Source organism: Oncorhynchus mykiss, chromosome 9 (assembly GCF_057628025.1).
Source record: "Oncorhynchus mykiss isolate SJ-2025 chromosome 9, ASM5762802v1, whole genome shotgun sequence".
Classification (NCBI taxonomy): Eukaryota; Metazoa; Chordata; class Actinopteri; order Salmoniformes; family Salmonidae; genus Oncorhynchus; species Oncorhynchus mykiss.
In genome coordinates, this window is record NC_143030.1 from 15,335,033 (window position 1) to 15,356,901 (window position 21,869).

At 43.6% G+C, this 21,869-nt stretch overlaps 2 protein-coding genes across 4 annotated transcripts in view; one reads left to right on the forward strand and one right to left on the reverse strand.

Annotated features, from left to right (window-relative positions):
• Nucleotides 1–16,630, reverse strand: LOC110531482 (SH3 domain and tetratricopeptide repeat-containing protein 1). Of its 2 annotated transcripts, none has more exons than XM_021614687.3 (20): nucleotides 16,110–16,630; nucleotides 14,422–14,472; nucleotides 12,586–12,716; nucleotides 11,837–11,942; nucleotides 7,877–8,020; nucleotides 7,405–7,603; nucleotides 7,201–7,277; nucleotides 6,868–7,063; nucleotides 6,169–6,299; nucleotides 5,970–6,011; nucleotides 4,430–5,815; nucleotides 4,060–4,229; nucleotides 3,637–3,705; nucleotides 3,297–3,420; nucleotides 2,620–2,800; nucleotides 2,381–2,531; nucleotides 2,176–2,298; nucleotides 1,927–2,077; nucleotides 1,460–1,656; nucleotides 1–1,143 (listed from the first exon to the last, which is right to left on the reverse strand). In XM_021614687.3, exons 1-20 carry the CDS (start codon nucleotides 16,264–16,266, stop codon nucleotides 811–813), a joined length of 4,119 nt encoding a protein of 1,372 aa, XP_021470362.3. In that variant the 5' UTR covers nucleotides 16,267–16,630; the 3' UTR covers nucleotides 1–810. The 2 variants fall into 2 exon arrangements, with proteins under 2 accessions (XP_021470362.3, XP_021470361.3); XM_021614686.3 differs by having other exon boundaries at nucleotides 5,964–6,011; nucleotides 16,110–16,619.
• The window catches only part of LOC110531483 (calcium-binding protein 2), a 10,941-nt gene continuing 5,466 nt past the window's right edge, over nucleotides 16,395–21,869 (forward strand). Inside the window, exons 1-5 of one of the 2 annotated variants that reach the window (XM_021614689.3) lie at nucleotides 16,395–16,651; nucleotides 17,740–18,093; nucleotides 19,796–19,894; nucleotides 20,723–20,858; nucleotides 21,806–21,836. In XM_021614689.3, the coding sequence (XP_021470364.1) occupies nucleotides 17,966–18,093; nucleotides 19,796–19,894; nucleotides 20,723–20,858; nucleotides 21,806–21,836 (394 nt within the window). In that variant the 5' untranslated portion in view covers nucleotides 16,395–16,651; nucleotides 17,740–17,965. Of the gene's footprint in view, nucleotides 16,652–17,559; nucleotides 18,094–19,795; nucleotides 19,895–20,722; nucleotides 20,859–21,805; nucleotides 21,837–21,869 lie in introns of those variants that run through there. The other variant, XM_090183542.1, reaches the window with a different exon arrangement.

A 21,869-nucleotide genomic window follows, 5' to 3' on the forward strand; every position in this document is an offset into this window, starting at 1 on the left:
TTGACTCTTTCAATTTTTATTCATTACATGAAAACCTAAGCGAAAAAGTACATTTTGTGTGCACTACGTCATCACGCATTGATTTGTTATCTACAACAAGTCCGTTGGGTGGAAACACCACTGATGGGAAAATGTGCATATTTTCATTATGCGGATTGTTGAATATTCGCATGAAAATCTTTGAGCCGATTGGATGGAAAACTAGCTAATCATACATAAAAAGGCATTGACGGCTTATCAGAGTGCTGACTTAGGATCAGTTTTGCCTTTTGGATCAGAATAAATACGACTGTATGGACAGATCCTAGATCAGCACTCCTACCATGAGACACTGTGGATATGGGCCCAGCCGCGCAGTCCAAGTGGTCTTCACTCTCACAGAGCAATTCACTCCACACTCCACTGTAACCTGCAACAGCTGGACCTTCTCCATTATCTTCTCTGACTTTTTATTTCATGATTCATTACTTTCACCATGACTTTACTCATTTCAGGTCATCAACTGAAGACAATTATAGATATTCAGTCATTGCTGTATGATTCTATTCTAAGTGATATTGTTCAGTAAGGCACAGAACACTGATTGGCAAAATCACATTAACACATCTCAGCAGTTCAAAAATTACATATTTAAACCGAACGAAGGCCTACAACGCCCACTTGGCACAATATCCTCCAACACCCATAAACTCTCTAGCCTGAGTGCCAGTCTGTTTGTGCTATCATAGCAACTCCTTGTAACTCATTGTCATGTTTTGCTTGACAATGAGCATTGGAGTTGGTAAGAGCACAAACAGATCTGGGTCCAGGCTATAACCTCTCCCCTCTTCTCACTAACTTCAAACCAAGATGGCCGTTTGGTGGTGACTTATTTCTTGGTTCCTGGATGTTCACCCTGTTCGTCTTGTACTGTGACATACTGCTGAAGATCTGGTCTGGCGAGAGGTTGATGCGTCGTACATTGAGGTCGGAGGCGAACGCTCGTGCTTTCTGGTAGAAGAAGAGGGACAGTTCCCGATCGACCAGGAAGTTGTGGTAGATGGTAGCCAATCGGGTGCAGAGCTGGAGCTGGGACTTCTTGTTGCCGATGTCCATGGCTGCAGCAAGTGCTAGGTGGTAGTACCCTGCGGCGTCATACGGGTCCTAAGGGTCAAAGGTGAAAAGTTAGGGGTTAGAGGTAAGGTTGGTACGGGTCAGTGGAGGAATCGTTGAAGCCGTTTTGGTTTGGTCCATGTAAATCAAGCGTTATATAGCCACAATGAAATGGAAATTCATGCATATGTTTTCTGCATGTTTTCGAGGGTTGGCACCAACTCCATCTTCACACGGAATTCAGTGCAATTCAAAGTTTAACTTTTGGGATCAAATTTCAATTTCTTATAGATATGTATTTAAAACCTGAAAATACAACAAACTGCCCAGTCATGAATTCCATTGATTTATTGATTGATTTGATTACCTTCAGGTCATAGAATATAATGTCCCCCAGCGTCCGATACACCCTGACATAGTACAGGGTTTCCTCATCAAACTCCAGGGGCGTGGGGCAGAGTGAGAGGGCCTTCAGGTAGTAGTGTTCAGCCAGCTCAAACTGACCCAGACAGTGGTACAGAGTAGCCAGGCGGTGGAACGCCACACGCTCGTTCAGACGGTTTCCTATATGAAGTACAACCGTGGTTTCATTAGTTAGTATTTCTTCACAGAAAGAGCTATAGCCAGGCTGCACTTGTTTTTACTTCCTGGATTCTGCTGATGGCGGCTTTTTGTTGTTGTTGTAATAACAACTGTGATGTGGTTGTTTTTTCCTGCCAAACCTTACTGGAATGCACTGACTGTAATTCACTCTGGATAAGAGCATCTGCGATATGTAAATACATATTTCTATTGGAAAATAAAAGCAAGGACTGTCTCTGTTGTGTGTCCTACCCAGTTTGACACTGATGTCCAGGGCGGTCTGGGCGTACTCAACAGCCTCTCCATACAGCTTCATCTGCAGCAGCAGCTCCACCAGCTTGTTAGAAAGTCTCAGTCTGACCTCTGTACTGCTGGTTTTCACCGCGATGGGCAGGGCACGGTCCTAACACACACACACACACACACACGAGGTGGGTCACACACATACATACACCACCTCTGTCCTACCCCATAGAAGCAGTGTGTGCGCCTGTGTCGTACCCCATAGAAGCAGACAGCCTTCTCTCTCTCCGTTGAGCTGTTGAAGAAGACGTCCCCTGCTGCCTCCAGCAGCTGTAGGATGAAGTGTGTGTCTCCCGTACTCACCCCCACATCTTGGGCCACCTGGGAGGAAATACAAGAGGTAACATGTCAATGTAACTCTGAGTGACTCCTGTCTGCACTGTGCTATAGAATAGGTTCTGACCTGTAAATAAAGGTCCACCAGTTCAGTCTGGCCCAGCAGGTGGTATATCTTCCCAGCCTGTAACCAGGCGTAAGCCTCCTTCTCCCTCCGGCCCAGGTCTATGAAGATCCCCAGGCTACGCTTAGTGTAGTCCAGAGCAGACCGTCTAGCCCTGGACACAGAGATGGAAAGCATGGGAAATGTTATCATTTGCTGCCAAATAGATAGATAGATAGATAGATAGAGAGGGACGGACGGACCTCTCTGTCCCCAGACTAAGGTATAGCTGGCTGATGGTCTCCAACACCTCTCCCTCCTGTCTCCTGTCTCCCCGGGTCACCAGCAGGGCCAGCTGATGTTCGTTGTAGATGATGCACTGGGCCTCATCCGGACACACTGCTCTGTAAAGGTGGCACAAGCGTCGCGTCACGCTCAACTGACCTGGGAGAGGGGAATAGAGCACGGAGAGTCGGATTAACAGCATCTTTCTGTTAGCCTACTGAGCTAAAGCCTCAACATTAGCCAGAGGAGTAACACATATTTGGGGCAGAAGTGATGAATCGCGTATACTGCAAATTAAATTCATGCCATATGTTCAGTATATAGTAACTTAATATTTAAACATTCAAATCTTAAATAAATACATTATAGAACTGTAGAATGCATAACCAATGTCATTTTAGCAGGGAAATATTCACGTATCAAAGATTCTGCATCTCGGTTTCTCCAACAAAAACTAACCACAGGCTTGAGAGTATTTCCTCTCCTTGGATCCAATACCAACGTTCTCAGAGGGCCCCCATACCTCCTAATGTTGATTCAGCTGATGGCTAGTGGCGAGAATAGTGTTTGAACCTGTACGTGAGCCATGTGTTCTGTAGCATTGTGGTGACAATAGGAAATTATGGTTTCAAAAAAAAATAAAAAATGAACGTACTGTCTGAGTGGTTTGACTTGATAGCCATGAGTAGAGCCCATTCATAGTAGATCTTTCCTCTGTCCAGGTGTCTCTGGTTCACACAGTACTGTCCCAGCTCCAACAGCACAGTGGTAAAGTTCACCTTGAATAACAAACGTTATAATGTATGTTATATAGCTGTTATAAAGGCTTTATGAACGCATTCATAATGACACCTGCAGTAAATTGTAACGATAACAAATATTACATAGAACAAAATAAATAAATAAAATAGTAACATTTTTTGACATGAAAAATAAATCAAATAAAGTTGTCCTCCTAATAGGGATGTGTAAAAATAAAAATGAATAAAATGAACCTCATGTTCTTGTCCCTCCAGCGCTGACAACATCTCAACAGCTTCTGTTAGATGCTGCTCCGCTAACCTCTGAGGATGAAGAGACAGGACTGCTAATCTATCTGGAATCCTAATTAAAGTAGCAACATTTCACCAACTTTCCCAAAAATTAACAGATTTTCCGGGAAATCCCTGTTGGAATATTCACAGATTCTTTCCAAACAGGATTTCTGGAAAACCTGGGAATTTTGTAATCATAATTCATATATCAAATCAAATGTTATTTGTCACATGCGCCAAATGCAACAGGTGTAGACGGACCCATGAAATGCTTACTTACGAGCCCATTCCAAACAATGCAGAGTTAAAAAGTTTGAAAAATTGTCTAAATAAAAAAAGAAAATAGTAACACAATAAAATAACAATATATTTCTGATCATATACCTTAGCCCCAGCCTTCAGACACAATAACCCCAGGTTAGCTTCTGCTACTGCCCAGTTAGCCCTGTCCTCAAACTCCTCACACACATCAATGGCCGTCTGGTAGCTCTCTGCTGCCCTCCTCAGGTCCCCCATGCTTCGCAAGGCTACACCCCTCATGTTGTGGACCAGTCCTTGAGATGAGATTGTACTTCATTAATCTCTAAGGGCAAATTAGTTTGTCATACTTACAGCAGTAGTAAATAAACGATACAAATACTCACATATTTTTACAATAACACAAACAAGCATTACAAGATATCTACAAAAAAAAAGACATATGTAGAGGTAAGTTCAACAGTATAGTATGTGCAAAATAACAACTTAAGTGTACCTTCCTGTGGGGTAGTGCAATGTTCTGGCATGGAGGCCAGCACTGAGTCGAGGACGTCTAGAGAAACCTCTGGTTGGCTGTTACAGATGTGGAGCCATGCTAGCCACACAAGGGCGATGTTTCGTTCAGGAATGCTAGAGGTGCCCGATGATGATGACGGCGCACAATGATGGTCTATGAGAGTGTGCATGGAGCGTACGGCGTGACCTAGCATCCCATGTTCCTGAAACAGCTGGGATAGGCAGAGTGTTAGAGCCTGGCTTAGAGTGTGGTCACCAGTGCCACCGACTCCATCTAATTGCCCAGTGAAGGAGAGCGACCGGCTGAGATATGGAGCCACTTGAGCCGGAATGGCGACGTCCTGCTTCCGGATCCCATAGAGTCTGTCTGTGTTCTCCAGAACCAGCCCCATTCCATTCAGACAATCGGCTAGCCTAGCAGACGGATGCATCGTGGCTCTCCTGGCCGAGCTGACACAGAGGTGAGGGAGGGAGAGCTGGCTGTACAGCCCCGCCAGGCTGAGGTAGCCATGGCTGGGCACGACGCTCCGGACACCAGGGGGCTCCGTCAAGAGAACCAGAAGCCTCTCCAGGAACGGAATGGTGTCCGCCGCCTCACCTCGCCTCCAGTGGAGCTTGGCCAAAAGGAAGCATGCTCTGGCTTCTGCCATCTTATTGTGACTAAGCACCGCCTTCTTCAGGATAAATTTCAGAACTTCTGAGTCTTTCTCCACTGTCGAGACGCAGTAAGGGATGCCCATTAGCAGCGCAGCGATCCGCTCCGACAGAGCCAAGTATTTCTCTGTATTTTTCTGCATGAGATAGATCACCGCTAGGTTAGCGTAGATGCTAGCTAGCATTAGCATGTCCGTGAAGATGTCTCGAGGGACGCTAAGGGCCTCCTCGAAGTAGACGCGAGCCTGGGAAAATTTTGATCGTCCTGCGCAGAGTTTCCCCAAAAGGAAACAGAGGCGGCTCTGGGACCAATGGAGACGTTTCTTCCTGGCAGTTTCCCTGGCAACACCTAGATACGCCACTAATTTGTCAACGTCGTCCGAGTGGCCAGTGAAAGTGGCGAGGAGCCGTTCCGGAGTTTGGCCATAGAGGTCGCCAAACTCTGGCTTGTAGTTGCTGCCACCCAGGAAGGATAGAAGAGGAAGGAATTTCTCCTGGTTGGTGGTGGTGCCTTCCTCAACTGGTTGGATGGTGAAGTGAGGCCCGCTTGGTAATGTAGTCTTAGAGGTCTCACTCTGGTCCTCCAGAGTTCCATTTGTTGTCACAGTTGCATGAGGCACCTTCGATTTCATCTTCCCTTTTAGCAGAATCTCTTCAATCTTCCTCCTCAGTTCTGCTTGTTGGTGAGCGTCCATGTTGCCTTGGGAACCATCTGCAAGACATTAGATGAAGATCCTTATTTATGATTTTGTTGACATGTGGGAAGAATCAGAAAAAGGGAATTATTTGAAAGTTTTCCAAGTTGAGAAAAAAAATACTCAAACCCAATAGTCCATAAGTACAAAGCAGACAATAAATACCCCTACTTTGAGTTGGTTCATTTGGAGAATCCGGTTGAGCAATCAGATCTGGAATGAAAGCAATAATTAATGAATCAATATCAAAACAGACCGTCTTTACACAGTAAGCAAGTCGAAGAGAGCAAAAAATAAAAACAAGCTGTACTTGCTGGCAGCTGTTCATCACCAAGAAAAGCCCCTGATCATTTCCCAATTTCTGTCTCACCAAGTTTGTAGACGTGTCCAACATCATTCTGGTTGATTTTTTTCAGCAAGGCGATTGTCTCCTTTTTAATCTGATCTTCTGTCAGGTTGAAAAACAACCTCTCTTCTTTCTCTAGGAAAATGTCAGACGCCCTAGAATGGAGTTAATAAAACTAAATGTCTACTAATTTCAGACAAGGTAGAATGATAACACCTTCTGAAAGGAACGTGAGGAGCTACGATGTGGGTTTGAACATATTCAACATGGCTCTGAAAGCATTGTCCACAGTGTGCCTTTGTACATTTACTGTAATACACCCATAGAGATAAACCAAGTGTGCTATTATTGAGTTGCGCCCCTTCCTTTCAGAACAGCCTAAATTCATCGGGGAACAGACTCTACAAGGTGTCGAAAGCATTCCACAGTGATGCTGGCCCATGTTGACTACAATGCTTCCCACAGTTGTGTCAAGTTGGCTGGATGTCCTTTGGGTGGTGGACCATTCTTGATACACATAGGAAACTGTTGAGTGTGTAAAACTACACTTGAGTAGCTGATACCATCGAGCTGCATAGTTGCTGGCACACCAATCACCATGTAATTGTTCTATTTAATTCTATGAATATATCACTACTGTATACATGATGACGCAGCTAATCTGATGCAGTTAACCAGTTAACCAGGTAATCAATATATAACTCAGCAGAAGGACACACTTACTCACAAAGGCTATCGGCCGGTCTGACCAGTGTTGTCATCACCAATCCCACTTCTCCTGTCCTCTCCAGTCTGCCAGTGAACCACTCGAAGCACGACACCAACAGGCCCACAATGATGATGCGGTCGCCCTGCTCCAGGCTTAGCTCGTCTGGCCCACCGGCGTCATACTCAACAGTGGCCACGCAAGAGCCAGTGGCTAGCATGGGGAGAGAGAGGTGGACAGGAGAGATTCATTAGAATTCCTCCACATAACTCTAATTCTATGAGAAAAAGGAAAAGTGAAGCCCTTAGAATTAGGATTGTCAAGTGGAATTCAAACAAGGTTGTTCTTACCAAACTGGCAGGGGAAACCACATGCTGGCTTGCCACTGCCAACTAAGATGTTCTCCGCACATGATTTGAGGAACCATCTATAGGGCGGAAACAGGAACGAAATACGTGAATAAAAAGGTGAAACTTGGAAAATTAGCAGTATGCTTCTTCTTCTGTATTGACTAAGAATTAAATAGCTAAGTATACACTAGGCAAAGTACTAACTGGTGGAAGGGGATGACGGGCTCCAGGGCTGGTTTGGGTTTGGTCCCCCGGGCTCCATCCCCCAGGGAGAGTACGGTCCACCCCGAGCCCAGGAACGGGGGCTCAAACAGGGCGATGTCCCCCTGCTCCAGGTAGAGGTCTCTACCAGAGGTGGAGCTGTCGAACATCTGGGTGGAGCTGCAGCTGGCGAACAAGGAACCTGACAGAGGGGGAGATTTGTCATACTTTATTTGTGGGTATAACTAAATAACTAATCATTTGTAGCATTGTAATTAAGAGTATAACATGTATAACATCTCATAACAGCATTACATGGATACTCAATGTTCATGTGATCTGTATGTGCTGACTTATCAAATTAAGTGCTTCTGTATATTCTGAATACACTATTCTGAATACACCACAGTGAATGTGGGTACCAAAAGCTGTCGAAGTCAGATATTTTCAATCTGTGTGTCACTGGGCGAGTTACCCTCTTGCATGAGGATGCCTTTGTACATGAAGTTGAGAGTCTCCTCTTGGATAGAGATCTCTATGGCAAAGTACTCCTGGTCCAGAGAACTCAACCAGAAGTCCTGGTCCAACAGCAGGTTCTCCATACACTGACCCAGAAAGCCTGGGGAACAGAGGTCAAAGGTCAGATGTCAATATGTCAGAGGTCAGTTAGAAGTCCTGGTCTAGAAATAGTTTATGTATTGATTTCAATCGGAGATATAAAATCAGTTACTTTGTAACGGGTATATCGGGTCCACCCAAACCCGTGAAGACCTCGACTTTGTGACAAAACGTGACACATAGCCTATGTCATGACTGTCCTGTGAGGATCCAAATAGGTCAGATCAGCTTTGCAATAAATAACTTCAACCAGACCCCCTCTCACCCGCAGAGGGGGGAGGAGGAAACTGGTGAGGGTTAACACCTCACCTCCCTGTTGTAAATCAAGGACAGAACATTCAGACATCCCTCTCGAAATTCCCTCAAGGAATGTACTTTGTTTTAATAAGAGTTTTCGCGCCAAAAGTCTAACACGTTCAAAAGCAACTACTAGAACAATATTTCTAATATAGAATGTGGGGATTTGTCAGAGGCGACCTAAAATAACACTAATGTCGGTTTGGTTGTTATTTTGTGATGTCATTAAAAATATTATAAAGGAAATACTGTAACTTGGAAAATATACATACGACATGTACAAAGTTTCCCTCCTCTGCGTTGTGCATGCTATATGAAAAAGTATTAGTGTTTTTGTTAAGAGAGGGATGTGATTTTAGAAACTAAGAGGAAATTGTTTCTATAACTGTGCACAGTAAATAGTCACCGCCCCCTTGATTGAGGTCAGAGAGTGTGTCAGCCTGACAGAACCGCCCCTTTTGAACAAACTGGATAAAATGATGGGTTAAGAATTTTAATGTAAATACATACATGATTGCTTACTCCACGCGGGTGGTTGCTGTGCCGCCACCCGCTTGGAGTAAGAAATCAAGTGAGAGTAGTTTCCAAATGTACCAACGTTATGTGTCTCGGTACCACTCCCTCTCTCGCCCTCTCCATGTCTTTTGTAACAAGTAGCCCTATTGTTGTCAGTCCACCAGGGAACTGTTTTTAATGTATTAAGTGTGTATGTTTATCTTGTGTTACCATTTAATTAGCTAGTAAATAAATAATTAAATCAATTTGTATAGTACTGAATCTTACCGAGTAAGGCTCTGGTTTTTGCAGATGCAAAGAGGTTAAGAGACTGTTCAGAAAGAGACTGTTCAGAATGATGATATGATACAAGGTTATGATTAATAAGTTGACTGTTTATAGATGTGATAGGTAAAGACCTTTAGAGTTTAATTCGGGAGATGGTAACTCTTTAAATAACTGCTCTCGTGGTGCCCCAGATCCTAATGAGTTAATTGTTACATGATTCATTTGATCGGGTAACAACATAGTTGATTAGATATATAACAGTGTTCAGATTAATGTTAAAAGTCAAGTCACGACACCTACATATCAGTACATGCACACAATATCTAGGTCTAATGTACAGTGCAAATTACAATACACTATAAAAATGTCTGTGTCTCGTCACAGTCCCCTTTGTGCTGTAAGGTGTTCTTTTATCTGTTTTTTTAAACTGGTATAATTGCTAGCTTGAGTTACTTGGGGTGGCAGAGAGTTCCCTGTAGTCATGCCTCTATTTAATACTGTGCGTTTCCCAGCCTTTGTTCTGGAACTCTATGTTAAGTGTCTCAGTTATTTATTTTCATGCTACAGGCGACATGTATACTGTTGAGTCATCAGCGTACATAGACACACAGGCTTTATTCAAGGTCAGTGGAAGGTCATTTGTAAAAACAGAAAACAATAATGGCCCTAGCCGGCTGCCCTGCGGTACACCACACTGAATTTGCAGAGGCTTCCATTAACGAAGAGAGAAAGAGGATTCCATTAATGAAAACCCTCTGTGTTCTATTATATGGGTAACTCTATCCATAATAAAGGCAGAGGATGCAAATCCACTGAAGTCTAACAAAACAACTCAATCTTTTTACTATCAATTTCTTGTTAAGTGCCCTTTGTTTTCTGTAAAATAACTTGAAAAAACAATTTTTTCCCAGAAGTTTGCTAAGCACTTGCAACAGGCTGATTGGTCGCCAATTTGAACCATTTAAACACACACACATATATATATATATATATTTTTTTTTAACTAGTCAGTTAAGAACAAATTCTTATTTACAATGACGTCCGGCAGTGGCTGGGGTAGGCCAACGCTGTGCGCCACCCTATGGGACTCCCAATCACGGCCGGATGTGATACAGCCTGGATTCGAACCAGTGACTTGCACTGAGATGCAGTGCCTTAGACCGCTGCGCCACTTGGGAGGCCATTAAAGGGTGCTCTGCTATATTTGGGTAGAAATGACCTCAGACCCCTCCATGTCTGAGGGCAAACGGCATCTTCTAGGCTTAAATTGAAGATGTGACAAACAGGAGTCACAATGTATTCTGCTACCAACCTCAACAATTGACCATCCAGGTTGTTGGCACCAGGTGATTTGTCCTGATAGCAAAAAAATGTTTCACCTCTTCCACACCCACTTTGAGAAACTTGAAACTACAGTGCTTGTCCTTCATTATTTGGTCCATTATGCATGAATATGATGAATCAGCATTTATTGTTTGCATGTCATACCTAAGTCTGCTAATCTTATCAACAAAACAGTTATTAAAGTGGTTGGCAATATCAAAGGGTTTTGTTATGAACAAGCCATCTGCCTCAATGAAAGATGGAGCCGAGTTTGCGTTCTTGCCTATAATTGTATTTAAAGTACTCCAGCACTTTTAACTTTCATTCATCTTTCTTCCATAGTATAGTTTATTCTCCTTTTTGTTTAGTTTAGTTACGTGACTTGTCAATTTACTGTATGTTTGCCAGTCTGCTGTGTTGTCAGATTTATTTGCTATTACCTTTGCCTCATCCCTCTCTGCCATACAGTTTTTCAATTCATAAGTTTGCTAGAGAGCATTTGGATGATCCAGAAGAAGATTGGGAGAATGTCATATGGTCAGATGAAACCAAAATATAACTTTTTGGTATAAACTCAACTCGTCGTGTTTGGAGGACAAAGAATGCTGAGTTGCATCCAAAGAACACCATACCTACTGTGAAGCATGGAGATGCAAACTTCATGCTTTGGGGCTGTTTTTCTGCAAAGGGACCAGGACGACGGATCCGTGTAAAGGAAAGAATGAATGGGGCCATGTATCGTGAGATTTTGAGTAAAAACCTCCTTCCATCAGCAAGGGCATTGAAGATGAAACGTGGCTGGGTCTTTCAGCATGTCAATGATCCCAAACACACCGCCCGGGCAACGAAGGAGTGGCTTCGTGAGAAGCATTTCAAGGTCCTGGAGTGGCCTAGCCAGTCTCCAGATCTCAACCCCAAAGAAAATCTTTGGAGGGAGTTGAAAGTCCGTGTTGCCCAGCAACAGCCCCAAAACATCACTGCTCTAGAGGAGATCTGTATGGAGGAATGGGCTAAAATACCAGCAACAGTGTGTGAAAACCTTGTGAAGACTTACAGAAAACGTTTGACCTCTGTCATTGCCAACAAAGGGTATATAACAAAGTATGGAGATAAACTTTTGTTATTGACCAAATACTTATTTTCCACCATCATTTGCAAATAAATTCATTAAAAATCCTACAATGTGATTTTCTGGATTTTTTCCTTCTCATTTTGTCTGTCATATGATGAAAATTACAGGCCTCTCATCTTTTTAAGTGGGAGAACTTGCACAATTGGTGGCTGACTAAATACTTTTTTGCCCCACTGTATTCTATAACCATGTATGTTAAGTTAGGATTCAGAACTTGTGTATCATTCATGTAAATAAAAACCCCATACTATATCTAGTACTTCTTATACTAGACGACATTACCCATTGTGTAATACGTGGTGAACCTCCATATCTCTTCAAATGTTTTGAATGTGACAAATATGGCGTTTTCTTCACAGTTGATGGAAACAAGCCGAGCTGATAGTTCCTAAAAGCACAGGAGAGGAGAACAGAGAAGAGTTCTAAATGTACATGATTTCTCACAAACTACTGTATAAAGCAATGTAATATGTTAATAAAGTACTAACTCAATAAGAACAAATACAACCTGATAACACAAACACTTAAAATGCAAAACTGGTGATATGACCATACACAATGCATTCATTATATTCACTATAGCTTTTCACACTTGCGATAATTCCACAAAAGCTGTGACAAAGCATTGACAAAATGGGGTGTGACTGTGCTGAGTACAGTATCATAGCAAATGCATTTTTAGCAGCATATATAGATTACAGGAGTACATATAGATTACAGCTGTCAATAAGGATTACATGAAAATTACATAGGTTAACATTTATTGTCCGCAATCTTTCCCTGGAGGCAGAACTGAGCGATTTCCACTAAATGGGCCAACTGCAAAGTCAAAATTGTCTATATCATAGTTCATGAAAACAAAAATGATATTTTGTGTCTTCATTTAAGGTTAATATCAGGTTTTATGACTTTGTGGCTGTGCTAGCTACTGACCACTCTGCAGCGATGCCTCCAGGTCAAGAGTTCTGACAATAAATGCCAACCTGTGACAAGACTAACCTGGATACATAAAGGTTAATAGAGTGTTATACCATGAAGAGAGCGTTGACCTCTATGCTGTCGGCCTCCAGGAGGCGGAGTTTCCCCCTCAGCACTTCCTGTGACCCCTCGTCTGCAGGAAGCTTGTCCGGCCCCTCCACCATGGCCAACAGCATGGGCAGCGCTGGAAACACGCAAGGACACGGTAAAAATCACCATTACAGTCTATGACAAGCTGAGTATGGGCAATCCTTCTCTAGTTAATGTTTTGTAGGAGAGAAGAGGTGACAGAAATACTCTGGTGACTTTGTAATAAACAATAATGCTATTTCTCAAAACACCACGTAGAAGTAATTCACTTCAGTCAGCAGTTCAAAAGTGTCGTTTGAGGTTTGTCATAGTTAAAAGACTAAAAACGACTCAGAACAACAATGTCAATATCCTGACAGGTACAGTACTAAAACTGTATCCTCAACTTTACTTCCTGTTTCTTTATTAACCAACGGCCATTTTGGACACAATCATCTCACCACTTACAGAAAAACCACATGATTTCACATGTGAAATTGAATGTGAAATCATGTGTTTTTGGAACACTTGATCACGTTTTCACATGTGTAGTTCCATGTTATCACATGTTGCTTTACATGTCTCGTGTTATCATATTAACTTCACATACGATCACGTGATCACATGAAAACATGTGTTTTTGGAACACTTAATATGTGTCCACATGACATTCATGTTGTTTTTCAGTAAGGGACTGGTCTGGTGACCCTGTGATTGACAGTGAATGACCCACAGAGATTAATCAATGACTTCAAAGTGGCTTTCTCAGGCTCTCTCAGGTCCAAGGTACAAGAATCATAGTTCAAATTCACTGTCAAATACATGATTTTTCCATAATGAGAAGTGAATTTCCAGCCTGGTCCCAGATCTGTTTGTGCTGTCTTGCCATCTCCTATGGTCACTGTCACACCAAATGTAACAATAACCATAGGAGTTAGCAAGACAGCACAAACCGATCTGGGACCAGGCTAGTGAATTCTAGTTTAATAGCATACAGGCTACTGCTTTGGTGAGACAAGAGAAGAAAGAGTGCAGAACACACAATAACTGCAGTAAGTTGTTTATTGGTACACTAAAAACCACAGTAGAAATATACAAAATATAAAAACTGCTTCCTACTGAACGAACATGAACCTCTTAACTCATAACTTATATGATTGTAATATGTCACCTCGCCTTTTTAATGGTTGACTTTGAGTCTGCAGTCATAGCGTGGGTCAAACCACTACAGCAGTGCTCAGTGTGTTGCGCTCAACCTAGCCTGGTCCCAGATCTGTCTCCATTGCCGTCATTATTGAGTGACAGGGAGTTGGCATGATAGCACAAATAGGCTGGCACTCAGGCTACTCTCTACCCCTATGTTGATACTGGAAGCATGAGGCTGTATGAAATAGCCTGATGGTTCATAGCAGAATGAGTCATTCAAAACCCACAGTTGAATCTTAGAGCTCATAATGGCAAGAGAGAGAGTTAAACCCATAAACCATAACTTTACTCCAACTACCACAGCCAAACCCCAAACTCCCCCCCCTTCTTTTGGAAATACTGTGGTTGGAACCTGCATGAAATTCCATTCTGTTAAATTCTGAGTTTCCACAATGAGAATGAAGTGTCTGATATACATACATTGGACGATTGAAAATGGAAATCCCCCTTTCACTGAAAGGTGTCATATTTCTGGGTCTGTATTAATACAGTGTCTCAGGGTATGATCTAGGATCAGTTTAGCCTTGTAGATCATAATGAATAAGATTACATGGACCAGTGGGAATTGATTGTAGATCAGCCCTGTAAAGTAGATCCAGTTATTAGTTAGTCACCTGTTGGGAAGCCGTCTTCGGATGTGCCTGCTCCTCTGGAGCTGGAGAGCTCTGCAATATACAGACATGTTCATTTAATACTGAACACAGTATGTGTGCTACTTTGATCGATTGTAAGAAGTAGGTAAACAAAATAACCTACAAATTAAAAGGTGACATGCCCAAAGGTCCTTTATGGGCCTTTTGGCTAGCGGCTGAAATGTCCTTTATGTGTTTATTATGACAAGAGCAGGAAAACATATGATCCCTAGTCCTCTACCCATGTTTCCTGTGTGTGCTATCGCTTTCTCACACACACACACACACACACACACACACACACACACACACACACACACACACACACACACACACACACACACACACACACACACACACACACACACACACACACACACACACACACACACACACACACACACAGAGAGAGGGAGACAGGAGGAAATCTGTCAAGTTCTGATTTCATAACAGTGTCCCCAACTAAACAAGAAGGAAGAATTGAGAGAAAGGGGGCAGGGTCACAAAACAGACCACCATAGATAGAACTGAAACAACAATGAAGTTGTCAAATAACCCTCTTTTAAACTGAGCTTGTATGACTAGCACAGACAGTGTCACCAGCAAAGCACCCCCACACAATAACACCTCCTCCATGCTTTACCGTGGGACATACACATGCAGAAATAATCCGTTCACCCGACACCGCATCTCACAAGCCACGGCGGTTGGAACCCAAAATCTCTCATCAGACCAAAGGACAGATATCCACCGGTCTAATGTCCACTGGTCGTGTTTCTTGGCCCAAGCAAGACTTCTTATTATTGGTGTCCTTTAGTAGTGGTTTATTTGCAGCAATTCAACCATGAAGGCCTAATTCACGCAGTCTCCTATGAACAGTTGATGTTGAGATGTGTGTGTTACTTGAACTCTGTGAAGCATTTATTTGGGCTACAATTTCTGGGGCTAGTAACTCTAATGAACTTATCCTCTGCAGCAGAGGTACGTCTGGGTCTTCCTTTCCTGTGTCGTTCCTCATGAGAGCCAGTTTCATCATAGTGCTTGATGGTTTTTGCGACTGCACTTGAAGAAACTTTCAAAGTTCTTGAATTTGTCCGGATTGACTGACCTTCATGTCTTAAAGTAATGATGGACTGTCGTTTCTCTTTGCTTATTTGAGCTGTTCTTGACATAATATGGACTTAACCCTTATGGTAAAATGCCATCTTCTGTGCACCCCCCACCTTGTCACATCACAACTGATTGGGTCAAACGCATTAAGAAGGAAAGAAATTCCACAAAATAACTTAAGGTTGGCGGCACACCTGTTAATTGAAATGCATTCCAGGTGACTACCTCATGAAGCTGGTTGAGAGAATGCCAAGAGTGCGCAAAGCTGTCATCAAAGCCAAGAGTGGCTATTTGAAGATTCTCAAATATAAAATATATTTTGATTTGTTTAACACTTTTTTGGTTACAACATGATTCCATATGTGTTATTTCACCGTTTTGATGTCTTCACTATTATTCTACAATGTAGAAAATTGTAAAAATAAAGAAAAACCCTTGAATGAGGTGTTCTGAGACTTGACTGGTAGTCCTAAAAACAATATCACGGTATGCTACTACTGCAGAGGCAGATTGTGGATCTGTGTGTCATTTTAATGTCACTTTATGGATCAATGACTCACCCATTTTTCTACTTCTGGTCCCCTTTTTTACCGGATCATGGTTGTGGTCTTCTGCTGAGAGCTCTCTCCGGTAATGGCGAGTGCTAGTGTCCATACGGTTAACCACCGCCACGGGTTCCACCTCTGGTTCCGCGGTTGACATAATTAACTTGTTCATGTTGTAGCCCTACTTTAAACTCCCCGAGCGAAGCTGGATATCATGAGCATCTGCACCCTCCTCGCGCCGTGCGCACACTATCCATGGAGTACGTCACAAACGTTTACTATCACTGTCGAAGAGGGCGTGAGACGTTAAAACCGCTGACTTAGAGATGCCTTGTCGTAGAATAATATCAATATTGTGTTGTCACTTAATGGTCCATAGAAGCGTTACTTATTCCAAAGTCAGATCTTTGGTGAAAAATCGGTGATTGTCATCCGTTGTTTTGCTTACAGAGGATTTCCCAACTCCATCAGAATTGTCCTGTCCTGTGACGTTTGGCACACGAGCCACTCCACTGTGCCATCGGTGCGAAGAAAGTGCAGCTGACTGCAGGGAACAGGTTAATAATCGCTGACTGAACAAATAAAGTTTCTTTCTTTTCTTAAATCCACCGCGCTGTTCTGTCAACAGAAGGAGTTCGCTGCTGTAAATATAGGCCATTGACTGGGAAAGTTGAACTGTTTTCTCAATCCTCAGATACATTTTTCCAGAAGTTTGAGTGCTAAGTGTCGTATATAAAACTTTTTCACTTTGACCTCATCGTGGCATTCATAATTCCTTGCTATTTCCTATTGAGAAATTGAAAATGCTACGCGCATGCACGCACATAGCCTACGTGTACGTACATAAAAACACAACTGTTTAGGCCTATTGATTAATGTAGTCCTATGTGTAGTCTATTGCATCATTTGACCATTTCCACAGTCCGCTGCTGCGTACTCTAAAATAAGTGTCCTTTGCCCAAGCTAACCTCTGTCACATCCTAGGAAGAGAGTCAGCGCTTCCCTTTCCTCCTCTCTATCAGCCTGGCCTGGAGTTAACACTTAGTCTAGGAGACCTGAGCCCTGACTATCATGTCCAACTGAATGGAAAGAACGACTCACTATTTCCATTCGAATCTGTTAGAATAAATAAATAAACCTGGTTCCAAACCCGTTTTGCACTATGAAACACCTAAAAGGTGTTTGAACCTAGATTAGACAATAAGCAAACAATAAAGCTATTGAATAATATTTATTCAACGTCACACACTTAAAAAAAGCACTTAAACATACGTTTTTAAAATGCCATTCGTAAGCACGTTTCTTTGGTGAAAAAGTCGAACCTTAGGTTCTGTTTTCCCGGGAAATAAGCTTCTGTCAAAATCGAATACATGATAGATATCAATTATGATGTTAGGGTTCCTTGATAATGGCATTCTATTTAAGTGTCCGAATTTCACGTTATTTCCCGGGAAACAGAACCAAATATTACACTGGAATGCATTTATCACCCAAAGACAATGAAATCATTTCAGAACTGAAACATTTATTTTAATAAGAAGATGTGTCTGAGTTGCAATGACATCCAAACGTTTCCATTATAATTATTTATTTATATTATTTATTATCCTCCATGCTCTTCCTCCACCGCGTGTCCATCCTACAGGACCTCACTGAGGCACCAGACGACCAGGGCTCCCAGGCTTACCAGTGTGGCTTGTGTTGGCTGCCCCTCCCCAGCCTTGCTGCCCGTCAGGCCCACCTGCTGGTCAGCTGGACGTACAGCACAGGCTGTAACCGCCTCTACAGTGACATGATCAGACTGAATCCGTCTCCTCCTTCTCCATTGGTATCTGAGGAGCCATCGCCATCCTCACCCAGCCCAGTCCACAATGACCAGTGGGACCAGGAGGCTGATAGGGCCCGTCGTCTCAACCCTGTCCCCTACGACCTTGAGGCCAAACTGGGATCGAGGCGAGGCGGATACACTGACCACCTCCAGGCCCACTTCGTCTGCCAGGTCTGTGTGTTTTGTGATTATAAGCACATGACAAATCTCTGTTCTTTACTGTAACATATGGACAATAAAGTTGTATTGTATTGAAGGTCTCCAATGAGGGCTACCAGGTCTCTGAGGGCTACCAGGTCTCTGAGGGCTACCAGGGCTCTGAGGGCTGCCAGGGCTCTGGGGCTACCAGGACTCTGAGGGCTACCAGGGCTCTGAGGGCTACCCGGGCTCTGAGGGCTACCCGGGCTCTGAGGGCTCTGAGGGCTACCAGGGCTCTGAGGGCTACCAGGGCTCTGAGGGCTACCAGGGCCCCGAGGGCTACCAGGGCTCCGAGGGCTACCAGGTCTATAAGGGCTACCAGGGCTCTCAGGGTTACAAGGGCTCTGAGGGTTACCAGGGCTCTGAGGGCTACCAGGTCTATAAGGGTTACCAGGGCTCTGAGGGTTACCAGGGCTCTGAGGGTTACCAGGGCTCTGAGGGTTACCAGGGCTCTGAGGGCTGCCAGGGCTCTGAGGGCTACCAGGACTCTGAGGGCTGCCAGGGCTCTGAGGGCTACCAGGGCTCTGAGGGATGCCAGGGCTCTGAGGGCTACCAAGGCTTTGAGGGCTGCCAAGGCTCTGAGGGCTCAGGGCTACCAGGGCTCTCAGGGCTACAAGGTCTCTGAGGGCTACCAAGGCTCTGAGGGCTGCCAGGGCTCTGAGGGCTCAGGGCTACCAGTGTGCCCTGTGTCAGCTGCCCATTTTTGGTTCTGGTGTGTTTTGCAGTTCGCTTTTGACTTGGTATATACTTAAGCATAAATATTATCTATGCAGGGTTGGGGTCAATTCCATTTCAAGTTAGTCAATTCAGGAACAAACTGAAATTCAAATTCTGTTTCCAATTTTTTTCTCATAGAAGGCAATGAGGTAAATTGAAATTGATGTCGGAATTTCAGTTTATTTCCTGTATTGACTGAATTGAAAAGGAATTGACCCCAACCCTGCATCTACACTTGGTAGACACCAACTGAAAGAGGACTGTCAGATTAAAGGTTACCACACGGCCTATTCATGTGAATCCTATCTTACCTTTTTATTCATCAATTCATTTGCTCTGCATTTGATGAATTGAAATACAATTTCAATTAAACATCATTCATCGTTGTGCCTTTGAAAATGTGCACTACTTCACTAAATAAATGAGTTGTATCCGTCACACGCACACTCACACTCACACACACGCACACACACACACACGTTGTGACAATGTGTGCGTGAGTGTGTGTATGACAGAGCCACAGTCAATCACACTCTGTCACGCGTGTTGTTTGGTTATCTGACCTAGACACATTTAGCCAGGTAATCACATGATAATACTCTCTGACGGATGGACGGAGGGAGGGAGGGAAGGAGGGAGGGATGAAGGAGAGGAGAGCAAGAGGACCCAATCCTGTCATTCACATTACTGAAGGAGAAAGACTGCACCTCCTATTTCTTTCTTTAGCTTTTGGTTTTGTACCGGACAGCTGAAGGTAAGGACAACGCAGATCAATTATCAGTTTGAACTCTTTGCACAGAATAGAAGGTGAGATTGGTTGATGACCTACTCCTTGACTGTGTATACCTAAAGTAGGTGACACCTCTTTTCCCTCAGTGTGATTGGCTAGACTTGAATAGAAATCATATTTTTTGTGTGAGTGTGTGACAACTGAGTAACTTTCCACATTTTTCTCCAGTATGTCTAAGACCCCATCCACCACGTCTGCAGCCTCTGTAACCTCGGCAACGTCTGCAGCCTCTGTAACCTCGGCAACGTCTGCAGCCTCCACAGACAGGTAAGATCATCTGAGACAGGAGAATTCACAGCAGGGAAAGACAGTGGGAATGTTGGGCAACAATAAAGTTATTGAGAGACATTGGAACCGTACACACTGATATGTTGCCTGAGGCTGACAAAGCGGTTGTGATACACCTGATGTTTTTGGCCCAAAAATCATTTAAAGTGGTGTCTTCACCACGATATCTTGTTGTTGCAGAAAATATCTCTGTTTTTATCTTGTTGTACCAAATGCGTCTTACTTCAGTTGGAAAACTTCAAGGTGTACGAAGGGGCCATTGAGTGATGACCTTATTTCTATGCATTCACCCGATGGTGATTATGTTAAGTCAAGGTGTACGAAGGGGCCATTGAGTGATCACCTAATTTCTATGCATTCACCCGATGGTGATTATGTTAAGTCAAGGTGTACGAAGGGGCCATTGAGTGATCACCTAATTTCTATGCATTCACCCGATGGTGATTATGTTAAGTCAAGGCGGCGAGATGGTAAGTAAGTATCCTTGCACCAGCATTGGCATGTGTGAGCAAGAATGGCTGATAGAACGGCCATCTCCTGTTTCTGTAACGTGAGGCAGCTTGATGAACAAGTACACCACCTGGAGTGGACATGACGCTAGTCTGTCGCAGAGCATTACCCCCAATCTATCTGCTTAACGCTGAGTGCCAAGCAGAGATGCATTGTCTACCATTTTTACAGTCTTTTAGTGTTACTCCCAACCTTCCAATCTCAGGGTCGGACACTCTAACCACACGGCCACTGAGCCGGTAAGATAACGCTTGTCAATGTCTCTAATATGAACCCCTGTGTTCTCTTGGCTCCTAGCAAAGGTGGTAAATCCTCCCAGAAGTCCTCAGCCTCGGGTTCGGAGTCGGCTCCCAAGAAGGTGTCTAAGAAAGAGCAGAAGAGACAGGACATGGAGAAGATACACACCACCCTGCTCTGCAGCGTGTTTGGAGCGGTATACACACAGCTACTTTACCCTTTGACCCCTAACCCATAATCCTGACCTATAACCCCACACCACTTAGTGAGTGACATGCTAGGCTAACAGCAGGCTGGTGTTTGGTGGGGAGTGAAAAAGTCAGGGAAGCTGCTATTTTAGCTGAGCTTCTGATCTCTGCATGCCGATGTATGTGAGTGCGTGCCTGCTTATCTGCCAGCATGCTGCATCCGTGCCTTCCTGTGTGTATGACTGTGTGTGTATGTGTGTGGTGGTGGGGGGGGGGGGGGGAGTAGTTATCCTCTCACCACTCATTAGGATTAAGGCTAGAAGATGCTGGAAGAGCATAGAACAAAAGGAGAAAGTTAGACGGTTATTTTAATCATGTTTAGACCAGATCATGTTTTATGTTTTATGAACAATTGCTGTTGTCTTCCTTTGAAATGTTTCCTGACATTATGAAACTTAACCCGGGGACATCGATTAAGGAAAGAAGAATTCAAATCAGAACTTAAAACTAGATCGTATTGAGCATGCTGTGTCGGCTGTCGGCTGTCGGCATGTCGGCTGTGCGTGTCAACACAACACGTCACACACGTGTGAACGAGGTTGAATGTTTTCCCAGAGAAACAGGGTGGAACTCTTAATGATTTAATCCACCATGAGAAGGAAACGTCCTTAACTGTACCTGTCCCCAATCCCTCACTAATTTACCTCACTACAGTACCAGAATGATCTCCTCTTACACAACAGTCTAAATCTAACATTTCCTGTCCTAAACTTCCAGCCATAAGCATCTGTTTTTGTCCCAACGTCTTCAAGGTTGCCCTTATCCACATTGTAGTACACGGGGATCTTCTGCAAGTCATGCACTATAATATTACACAAAATGTAAGCCTGATTGAAGTATTGTCAGACAGTGTTGTTTCTCTCTAAAACACCTCTCCCCTGCTGTCTTCCTTTAGGAGAGAGAGTTGGCTCAAGCTGAGTTGGATGGTGAGTCTTCTTAGCACAGTGATGTTGCATATA

Coding starts and splice junctions, on each gene's coding strand:
- LOC110531482 (XM_021614686.3), bottom strand. CDS start 16,266: ATGAACAAGTTAATTATGTCAACCGCGGAACCAGAGGTGGAACCCGTG. Junction 14,473..16,109: donor GACCAGAAGTAGAAAAATGG/GTGAGTCATTGA, acceptor TGTATATTGCAG/AGCTCTCCAGCTCCAGAGGA. Junction 7,278..7,404: donor CCCGTCATCCCCTTCCACCA/GTTAGTACTTTG, acceptor TCCGCCCTATAG/ATGGTTCCTCAAATCATGTG.